The 11,102-nt window shown below is 32.4% G+C and overlaps 2 protein-coding genes across 2 annotated transcripts in view; one reads left to right on the forward strand and one right to left on the reverse strand.

The window, feature by feature from the left end:
* Nucleotides 1-160, reverse strand: part of LOC101510059 (protein EXPRESSION OF TERPENOIDS 1-like) — a 1,617-nt gene extending 1,457 nt beyond the window's left edge. The window contains exon 1 of the mRNA XM_073368867.1: nt 118-160. Within this exon, the coding sequence (XP_073224968.1) occupies nt 118-160 (43 nt within the window). The remainder of the gene's footprint in view (nt 1-117) is intronic.
* A 2,882-nt stretch (nt 161-3,042) lies between these two features.
* Nucleotides 3,043-6,392, forward strand: LOC101509738 (S-type anion channel SLAH4-like). The gene is made up of 2 exons (XM_004501062.4): nt 3,043-3,619; nt 6,132-6,392. Exons 1-2 carry the CDS (start codon nt 3,329-3,331, stop codon nt 6,390-6,392), a joined length of 552 nt encoding a protein of 183 aa, XP_004501119.1. The 5' UTR covers nt 3,043-3,328.
* Nucleotides 6,393-11,102: the final 4,710 nt, after the last annotated feature.

The following is an 11,102-nucleotide window of genomic DNA, read 5'->3' on the forward strand; positions in this document are numbered from 1 at the left end:
TCGCTTGGTTTCCACAATCTTGACAATTCGTTCCTCTACTTCTTCTCATTATTATTATTATTTATCTTCTTTTTCTAACCAAAATAACCTAGCCATTTCTTACACTACTCAAAATACCTGAAACCATTCCCAATTCAGACATACAAGTATCCTTATCCATAGTACAAGAAGAAATTAATTTGTGAATCTAGCTTATTAATTAATTTTGACACAAGACTCTTTTACTTTGTTAATTAACTAACACTGTGTGTGATCTTGAGGAGTAGTTTTTGCAGCTTTTGAGGAAAACTGTTTGTTAACCAAAAAAAGAATTATTATTATTATTATTAGAAGAAGAAGAAAATGAAAAGAGGGGCACGGAATTAGTTCCTCTGCAACGCCGGCGCAATGGTAAGTGCACCAATCCACTTTAGTAAAGTACTGTAGAGGAATTAAGAGTTATACTAGTATGGTGGTTGATGTGCTTTACTCAAACAGAGAAGAATGAGATGGGTGTGATTATTAATTATGATTGATATGAGGGATGGAGAAAGAGAAAGAGAAAGAGAAAGAGAATGTGCGTGGGGGACATGAAAGAAAATCTATCTATCACAGGCAACTTCTCTACAGTGCTCTTTCAGTTTTCATCGGCTGGGATCACTCCATAACAGACCTACGTTGACCATCCAACGGATATTAATCTTCCACGTGTCTACATCAGCTTTTCATTATTCGTCCTTGCACCGGAAAACCCGGTGGTACTTTCCTTGACCGTCTCCGTAATAATTTTTCATTTTTATTTAATTCCACATGTACAAATCTAACACCATAGTCAAATTGCAGCACTACTCAACATGCATCTATGTTGCTCCTTTCGTCACATCTACGTCTCAATCGCAACTCAAACATTGTTTTACCATTTCCAGAAACCCAAATCCAACGGCTCTCGTACTCTTAGCCCAAAACTACTCTATAAAATTATTGGAATAAACACTTTTAAACTATAAAATGAACCTTCAAATATATTTTTAGGTATATAAACTTTTAATTTTTAATTTAATTGTTGTAAAATAAAAATATAATTTTGTAACTTTTTATTCAAATTTTCATTTAAGAAATAAAATATATATAATTTTTTAAATTTTTTGAAAATTTTAAAACGTAAACAGTTAATAATAAAAGTAATAAAAATATATATTTAAAAATTGAATTTTAAACTTATTTTTTATATAATCAAAGACCCAAAGGAATGATAAAATAACTTCTAACTGTGAATATATTTAAAAAAAAATTATTTAAAAATATATATTAACTTAATAGTAAAAACTAAAATCAAATGTATGATATTTTTGTAGGTAATAAAATTTATATTTTTATTTTATAAATACTAAAATTAAAATATTATAACTTTAAATATTTAATTTAATCCTAAAATAAATAATATTAATTATTAATAATTAAATTTATTATTGGTATCATATGCACATTTTGTCATGAAAGATTATAATATCAATTATATTAATTTAATTCTTTTATTGGTTCTCACTTTAAAACCCTCAAATTAAAAATAATCAAGCGATTTTCTTATCATTTGGAGTGAAAAAATATAGAAGGCATATATTCTATGATGATTTAAAATAAATGGAAGGTTAATTAGCCATGTGGTTTACGGGTTCCACATCTCATGGGTAGTCTTCCACCTCAAAATTGTTGGCAGAATGATTATTGATTGAGTGGCATCAAATAACGTAATATGATAATTGGCGGATAATAAATTTATTATATGGAGAGAGTATATCACAAAAGTGTTTTTGATGATAGAGAGGTCAACACCTGAGATGCAAAATTCGGGCAGACACAAGACAGGAATTGGACATGCGTCTGTTTGTCATCTATGTGGAACTCGCACAGGGCCTCGTTTTACAAGTGTCAACTGGGGTGCTGCTGACAAAATACATCATATATTAACTTATTCATTTTCACTATGTTTAAATAAACTTCCTCAAATAAATTGTGGAATTTCTTACTTCCTTAATTCAGATATAAAACTAAAAGTAATCATATTCACGTTAATTAATTAAAAAGATGAGTTAATTTCAAAAAAAAATTGTTAGTTAACTTCTTAAAATTTTATCGATGAAATCAAACTGATGATTGTTTTTGCATATATTTTGCTTGCCTGTTGTTATTTTTCTTCTTTTTGGTGGTTGTTTTGTTTTATACTGATTTTTGAATTTTGCCTTTTTTTTAGTTTTGTTTTATTACTCTTTCTTGGATTCTTTATTGTAATGAGTTATGATAACTTTTGTATTTTTTAGTCATTTTTTATGACTCGTGGCATAATCTTTTTAGTTAATAGAATTTTTAAAAAAGTTTTAATTTTATCTATTCAATAAAAAATCTAACATTATTTAAATATGCCCTAAACTAGCCGTAAGATCCTATCTAAAGATAGATCTGGTCTATTTTCACTCTGTTCATAACCTTCTATCTTTTATTAATTATTTTTTATGTTCTGAGATATTACTTTTTCTCGTTGAAGGATTGAAAGAAAAATTAAGGCACGAGATGGTTACAAAATTCAATATGCTTTCTAAGCCAAGTATTATAGTAGTGTTAATTTTTTTCGAGAAAAAACCCGGTATTAGTTGTCACCCCAAAACATGATACAACCATAAATCTCTAGTTAGCAATAAAATCAATAGCGGGCCGTAAATGACTTTAAAAAAAAAACAGCGGCCCATATGTTAGCTAAAATGGTTCGTGTTTGCTTTCTGATTTAGCTCTTTTTTTTTTTGTACAAATCTTGATTATTCTGCATTATAATTTTTGTACTATAATCTAATATAATTATAATTAAATTGAAATATTTTGAAGTATCCAACTATTACAGCACCATCTTTATCAAAATCTAAAATTAATAAAAATTGCAAGATTACCAAATTGAATTATACGCAGACAACGTTCAAATTGGCAACCAAAATGGACTACTATTCTTATCACAAAATGTTTCATCCTTTTTTCATATATTAATTTATTTTAATACAACAACTTGTGTCCACTCTCACGCTTCCGGTCTCACCTTCCCTGGCTACTATAAAATCCTTGCATGTAAACCAAGCAAAATGCGCACACCATTTCATTTCAAAGCAATCTCTTAACATTGTTGTATGAGTTTGACAACAAAAAAATCGAAATGGAATGCGCAGCCGAAAAAAATTCCATTTCCATATCAAAAATTGAGGTTGTCATAGACAAAACTAAAACATCATGAATAACCACAAATCAACAACAATGGTCGTAAAGCGATCGTTAACAAAATCCTTAAAATGCATATTAACAAAACTACATGCAGGTTATTTCAGAATTAGTCTCTCACTTGGTGGGAGCACAAGCGGCGGCGAAAATGGGATGGAAAGAGAGTGCTGTTTGTTTGTTTTCATTAGGGATGGTTCATTATTTGGTGTTGTTTGTTACACTTTATCAAAGGTTGTCGGGTGGAGATAGACTTCCTGTGTTTTTTTTCTTGTTCTTTGTAGCTCCTGGTGTCGCTAGTTTGGCTTGGGAATCTATTGTTGGAGATTTTGATACTGTTTCCAAGATGCTATTCTTTCTCTCTCTATTCATCTTCGTCTCACATGTATATAATTATCAATTCATATTCATTCAATTATTTCTTAGAAGCAGGTGAAATTGACGTAGTTTATCTGGGTTCATTCTCAAATTAAATTGTGAGGATTTATTTGAATTTCAAATATTAAAAAACATGTTACAGTTGCTAGATTTTTTGTTCTATTTAAGAAACTTAACTATTATTTGAAGGTTTTAATTTCATGAAAAAATGCTTCTAAATGGATTATTATTAATGAAAAATTTTGTAATTAAAACCATTAAATTAATCTGTCAACAATTTATAGTCAATTAAACTTGGATTTTTTAAATTAATTGAATAATATTATTGAAATGATATTAATTAATATATTATTATTTATTTATGTTATGAAATACTGAATGTGAGTGTTTTCTTTAATATTTAAAACTAGAGAGGAACTGATAAAGGACATTGTATTACTTAAATTGTAGTAGTTGTTTTCGTGCATGCAAATTGAGTCGCTTTGCGGCAAGAGAATGAATAGTTTTATATTTTATAATTATAAATAAGCAAGTATATTAGTATAAATTTTCATATGGATCATGAATCCATGATTCATTATAAATTAATTTTAAGAAATATGTAAAATTTTAAAGATCACATATCGTCTATTAGATATAAATTTTAATTATTGTTTTTATTTTTATGATTAAAATAATAAATTAAATAATATTTATTCAATAATAATAATAATATAAAAATATATATTATATATTAATAAATACATAAAAGTTTACAAATTATTATTTGTAAAGAATATTGGGGATCGTTAAATTTTTGAATGATTATAAGATGTTCCACATGAGCTCTCCCTCAAGTAACAAGTAACGACAAGGTCCAGCTGGACTATCTTTTTTATTTTATACTCGAATAAAAAAATACATTACTTGTACTATGCTGTGTCTTTATACACAAAACATGCTAGAGTCAACAACAATTTATTGGTCAAATTTTTTATTTTCAACTGCTAGGAAACACATTTTCTCTGGTAGGCTGCCGTACAATACGAAAGGTCCCTTTTCAATTGATTAGTTATACGCCTGATTTAAAAAAAAAAATATATTTTTAATTAATATTATTTTAATCTTTTTCAATAAAATTAGCACATATTGATAATGTATTAATCCGTATTAAAATAATTTGGTAAAAATATTTTTTATTATTATACATTTTTGCTAATATAAAGACTATTTTTATTGGTTTTGAGCTATGTTGAATTTTTGTTTCTAGCTAGTTTAGTGGAGCCAATTGAATCATTTATTCTAAAAATTAATTATGTTCATACTATCAATTGTCCAGATGAAAGACCCTCATTGACATCCCCCACTCCATAATTTAAAATTTTTTATTGAGATTTTTTCCTGACCAATTTTATAGGATTGTTTTTAAAATATAAGATTAGTATTATATGAAAATATCACCTAATTATCTATGATTTATAAAATAACACTAATTGACAACATATTTAACACTAATATATTACCTTTTAAAGAGTGAAAAGTTTGATAATTTAGAGTTTAATTAGATATGATATTCAATAATCAATTATGCGAAACCATGTGAATATTTTATATTTAACTAATTTTTATATAATTTGAATTTTGAATTGATTTTATTTTAGTAGTATTAGTACTAGGGATTGGAATAGGCTACACTGTCCGTTAGGGCCTGTGGCCTGGTCTGGTCTGGCCTGGCCTGACCTATTTAATAAAAAGGCTAGACTCAGTCTATTTTTAAAGTCTATTTATTTAAATAGGTCAGGCTCATACTTATAAAAAAGTCTATTAGGTCTGGCAGACCGACCTATATATATTTTATTATTTATTAATTTTACTTTTTATTATTATATTAATAATAATATTTCCTAATTTAAATTCTATCAAATATGCAATCACTCATTAGTCATTCCATATTCGGTAGTCATTCAATTAGTCAATCAATCAGTATTTGTTCCATTTTTGTTTGAGAGATAATAATTGGTGGTTTTGTTTCAGAAAAAAAAAATCTATTTTTTGCAATCAAAAGTTATTTTTTAGGGTTTAAAGGATGTTTGTTTCAGAATTTTTAAAAATTATTTTGGTATGAGTAAGATTTTTAAATAGGCTTTTAGGTCAGATCATGCTATTAAAAAGGCCAGAACAGGCAAAAAAAAAACCTATGATAGGCCGTAGGCCAGACTTAAGCTAAAAAATTAATCGTAGGTCAGCTCAGGTCTTTTAAAGTATGGCCTAACCTAACATATTCTCACCCCTAATTGGTACCCAACCAACTCATTAGTATCTCATAAATTATCTTCATAATTCTTGTTATTTACTCAACAAAATCTTATATTTAGAAGCAAATAGATCGAGATGAAATAGTTACTTAATGACTAATGTTATTTTCGCATCATGTTATTAAAACTTTTCCATGCAATCATTAACGAAGATATTATTCGATAAAATTAAAGCTCTCCATCTAGCATGAAATAATGATTATTATTTATGTTGAAATTTAACAGATTTGTAGGCCAAGCCTGTTCAGAAGATCTATGAGAAGGTTCAATGTTGCATGGTGGGCTTACTCTTTTCCTGTTACTATGCTTGCTTTGGCTTCCACAAACTATGCAAAACAAGTCAAAGGAACTGTTTCACACATCCTAATGCTCCTTCTTTTGGCACTCTCTGTTTTGGTCTCTGTTTTTCTTACTGTCTTCACTTTGCTCAACTCTAAGATGCTTCTACCAGATAACGATCCCATTGCAAGCTTACTCATTGTTTAATTTATTTTTAACGAAAACCAAAAAAATCAATTATTAAATTGTTGGAAAAACCTTAATAACGTTGTGCTCAACAATTCATGTCAATTACATGATGAATAGCCAAAGGCGGAAGCGTACCTGTGGGAATTGCCATTAATGAAATCCTGAGATGATGATGATAGAGCCAATGGGTTGGGTGATCTTTCTCAGCAAAACACCCTGAAGACCTTGCTCTCTTGATGGGGATAGAGAGAACCAGAGAATTTTCTCCTTTAGAGTTTTGAAACTGAATAGTCTTGTTGTGTTTGCCTTGGGGACCATTACCCCTATATATAACTATTATTAGTTATATCCCAAATTGCAGTATTTCCAATTCAGCCCCTCATTAAATTAGAAACTGTCTGATATCTACACTATTAATTTTCATAACTATTATGCTCTTTAGCCATAAACTATTATATATTATTTGACCCCTAGTTTATTGGCTAATTATATAATGACCCTAACACACTTTATTAATTAATTACATATGTGACCCATAAATCTTACAATCTCCCACTGGTCACACATGTATCCTTAGGAGTGTGTTAGACTTTATGACGTCAAAAATGTCATTATAATTACCTTGAGTATAATCCAAATTGTCCCGTCCATTAATCATATCAGCACATGGAACCAAAGAGGCTTTCGTCATAATAAGCATAACTAAACCCATCAATGATCACCCGTACTGACACAACTAAATGACATAGACCCATTATGAAAAGTGTAGCATGAAAATTACATGAAGTTGGTCAATGCATGTCAATTTTCAACTGGTCCTACTTTATCGAATGAGATCATACCATAACTTAAATGTACAAAGTAACCAAAAACTGAATACTTTAAACTTTATTTCTGATCAGAAAGTCCAAATACAATGTATTTGTACTTTACAATTAAACATAGAACATGAATTACATAATGGACGAAACTCCCACTAAAATCAAGATTCCTCAAACTGTAGCACACCCATGTGAGCAGTATGCTCATGAAAGACCTTGGGTGGTAGACCTTTAGTGAGTGGATCCGCAATCATGGAGTTTGTCCTTAAGTGTTCTATGGATATCTGTCCACTTTGTACCTTCTCTTTAACAACTAGGAACTTAATGTCAATGTGCTTTGACTTGGTTGAGCTCCTATTATTGTTAGAATACAGGACTGCTGATCTATTGTCACAATACAACTTGAGTGGTCTTTCAATCCCTTCAACTATTTGCAGCCCCGTGACAAAATTTCTCAGCCAAATGCCCTGGTCAGATGCCTCATGGATTGCTACGAACTCTGCTGCCATAGTTGATGAGGCAGTAAGACCTTGCTTGGCACTACGCCAAGAAACTGCTCCACCAGCTAACAGAAAGACATAGCCTGAAGTTGATCTTAAGCTGTCTTGGCATCCCGCAAAATCCGAGTCAGAGTACCCAGTGATCTCTAACTGGTCTGACCTCCTATATGTGAGCATGTAGTTTCTTGTTCTCTTCAAATATCTCATGACCCTCTTGGCTGCTTTCCAATGGTCAAGACCTGGATTGCTTAAATATCTGCCTAAAATCCCTACTATGAACGCTATGTCTGGACGCGTACATACTTGGGCATACATAAGACTCCCTACAGCTGAAGCATAAGGGATCTTTTGCATTTCTTGAATTTCCAAACTTCCCTTAGGGCACTGTTTGAGACTAAACTTGTCTCCCTTAGCAACTGGGGTGTCCCCTGGTTTGCAATCCTGTAACCCAAACCTTTTGAGAACCTTATCGATATAGCTCTTTTGTGACAATCCAAGAATACCTCGAGATCTGTCTCGGTGTATCTGAATTCCTAATACAAAAGAGGCGTCACCAAGATCTTTCATCTCAAAATGCTTTGATAGAAATTTCTTAGTTTCGTGCAACATGCCTATATCGTTAGTGGCAAGCAGTATGTCATCAACATACAAGACCAGGAAAATATGTCTGCTCCCACTGAACTTATGATACACACAATCATCAACTGTATTCATCTCAAAACCAAATGAGAGAATTACTTGATGAAATTTATGGTACCATTGACGAGAAGCTTGTTTTAGCCCATAAATGGATTTTCTTAGTTTGCACACCATATTCTTTGGGTCTCCCAACACAAAGTTTTCTGGCTGCACCATATAGATCGTCTCATCAATGTCGCCATTGAGAAAAGCTGTTTTTACATCCATTTGATGAAGCTCCAAATTAAAGTGAGCAACAAGAGCCATGATTATTCTTAAAGAGTCCTTCGATGAAACCGGAGAGAAAGTCTCTTTATAATCAATCCCTTCCTTTTGAGTATAACCCTTAGCTACAAGACGTGCCTTATATCTCTCCACATTACCATTGGAATCCCGCTTGGTTTTAAAAATCCATTTGCAACCAATGGGTTTCTTTCCTTCAGGTAATGGGATAAGTTCCCAAACTGAATTGTCTTGCATAGACTTGTACTCCTCATTCATTGCTTCGATCCACTTATCTGAACGAGAATCTTGCATGGCTTGATGAAAGTTGACTGGGTCGTCTTCCGTCATGCCAACATTTTCCTCTACCTCATTGATAAATACTACATAATCATCCGAAATAGCATTTTTCCTTTCTCTAGTGGATCTCCGCAATGGAGCTGGCTCTTGAGGCACTTGTTCTTGAGGATCTTGAATTTGATCTGGATTTTGTTCTTCCTGAACAACCAGATCATCTTGAGTTTGTTCAATAATGGGAAAGTCAATTGGTGGAAGAATCAGTTCTGGAATTGTTACCGATTCTTCCTCAAAGACAAAATCTTTAACCTTAATCTTCCCCCCAAACTCAATATCCTCAAAGAACGTTGCCGTTCCCGTCTCAAAAATTGTTCTCAAATTAGGATCATAAAATTTATAGCCCCTTGATTTTTCTGAGTACCCTATAAAATAGCTGCTAATTGTTCGGGGTTCAAATTTCTTTTCATTCGGCCTATAAGGCCTTGCCTCAGCTGGACATCCCCAAACATGAAGGTGCTTCAGACTAGGCTTACGCCCAATCCAAAGCTCATAAGGTGTTTTAGCCGCTGCCTTAGTTGGTACTCTATTAAGAATGTATGCTGCTGTTTTTAATGCCTCTCCCCAGAGTGACTCTGGCAAGGTGGAATGACAAATCATACTCCTTACCATATCCTTAAGAGTCCTGTTTCGTCTTTCAGCTACACCATTCATGCTGGGTGACCCCGGCATAGTGTATTGTGGGACGATTCCACATTCCTCTAGGTATTTGGCAAATGGTCCCGGACGTTGTTCACCTGAACCGTCATATCTGCCGTAGTATTCACCACCACGATCAGATTTGACCTTTTTAATTCTTTTATTAAGTTGATTCTCAACTTCTGCCTTAAAGGATTTGAACACGTCTATTGATTGGGACTTTTCGTGAATTAGGTAAAGGTAGGCATATCTAGAATAATCGTCTATGAATGATATAAAATATTGTTGACCATTCCAAGAAGGAGTTGGAAATGGCCCACAGATGTCCGTATGTATCAATTCTAAGACGTCTGTAGCTCTATATGCGCCTAATTTCTTATCTTTAGTCTGTTTTCCTTTAATGCATGCTACACAAACGTTAAAGTCTGTGAAGTCAATGGAATCTAAAATTCCATCTGACACAAGTCGTTCAACTCTATTTTTAGAGATGTGACCTAGACGCTTGTGCCAAAGCACCCCTGAATTGAAATTGTCAATTTTCCGCTTAGTACCACGTGATTCCACATTCAAGGTTTCATTATAGTTAGCCACAGTTTCCAACAAATAAAGATTATCATAACCAGAAAGTAAACCGGTTCCAACAACATTCGAATTTAAAGACAAAGTAAATTCTTTATTCCCGAATGAACAATAATATCCTGATTTGTCCAAATAAGAAATAGAGATCAAATTCCGTCTAAATGACGGTACAACAAAAGTGTCTTTTAAATCCAAATAATGACCGGAACTTAATAATAATCTAAATTTTCCTATGGCTTCAACTTCTACCTTCTTCCCATCTCCTACATAGATCCATCTTTCAGTATCACTAGGCTTTCGGAAGTTCAGGCAACCCTGCATTGAAACACTGATGTTAGTAGTTGCACCAGAGTCTAACCACCAAGTGTTTCTAGGTACTGAAGCTAAATTAACCTCAGAACAGACCAAAGACAGAATCATACCTTTCTTAACACGCCAAGCGTGATATTTGGCACAATCCTTCTTCACGTGTCCAGAACTCCTGCAGAAGAAGCAGTTGTTATCCTTAGTCTGCTTCTTTTGTTCTGGACCCTTAGCAGCAGCTTTGTTCTTGGGCTCCTCAATTCTTTTCCTTTTGCCCTTGTCTTTAGAGATGCTAGTAAAGTGAGCACTTTCAGTCCTATCTTGCTTCAGCCTGTCCTCTTCTTGCACACATAATGAAATGAGCTCATTAAGAGTCCATTTCTCCTTTTGACAATTATAAGTCACCTTAAACTGACTGAATTGCGAAGGAAGAGACAGCAATACTAAATGAATGAGTAAGTCATCTGACAACTCAAGCTTTAGACCTTTAAGCTTAGAAGCAATGTTGGACATCATCATAATGTGCTCTCTTATATTTCCCTTGCCTTGATACTTCATGGAAATTAAATTCTGAAGCAAAGAACTTGTTTCAGCCTTATCACTTTTTACAAAGCGTTTTTCCATCTCAACAA

Source organism: Cicer arietinum, chromosome 5 (genome assembly GCF_000331145.2).
Source record: "Cicer arietinum cultivar CDC Frontier isolate Library 1 chromosome 5, Cicar.CDCFrontier_v2.0, whole genome shotgun sequence".
Lineage (NCBI taxonomy): Eukaryota > Viridiplantae > Streptophyta > Magnoliopsida > Fabales > Fabaceae > Cicer > Cicer arietinum.

Excerpts from the sequence above, each read along its gene's own strand:
- LOC101509738 (XM_004501062.4), top strand. The coding sequence starts at position 3,329 with ATGCAGGTTATTTCAGAATTAGTCTCTCACTTGGTGGGAGCACAAGCG. Across the intron at positions 3,620-6,131 it reads TATTCATCTTCGTCTCACAT|ATTTGTAGGCCAAGCCTGTT; the intron begins GTATATAATTAT and ends GAAATTTAACAG.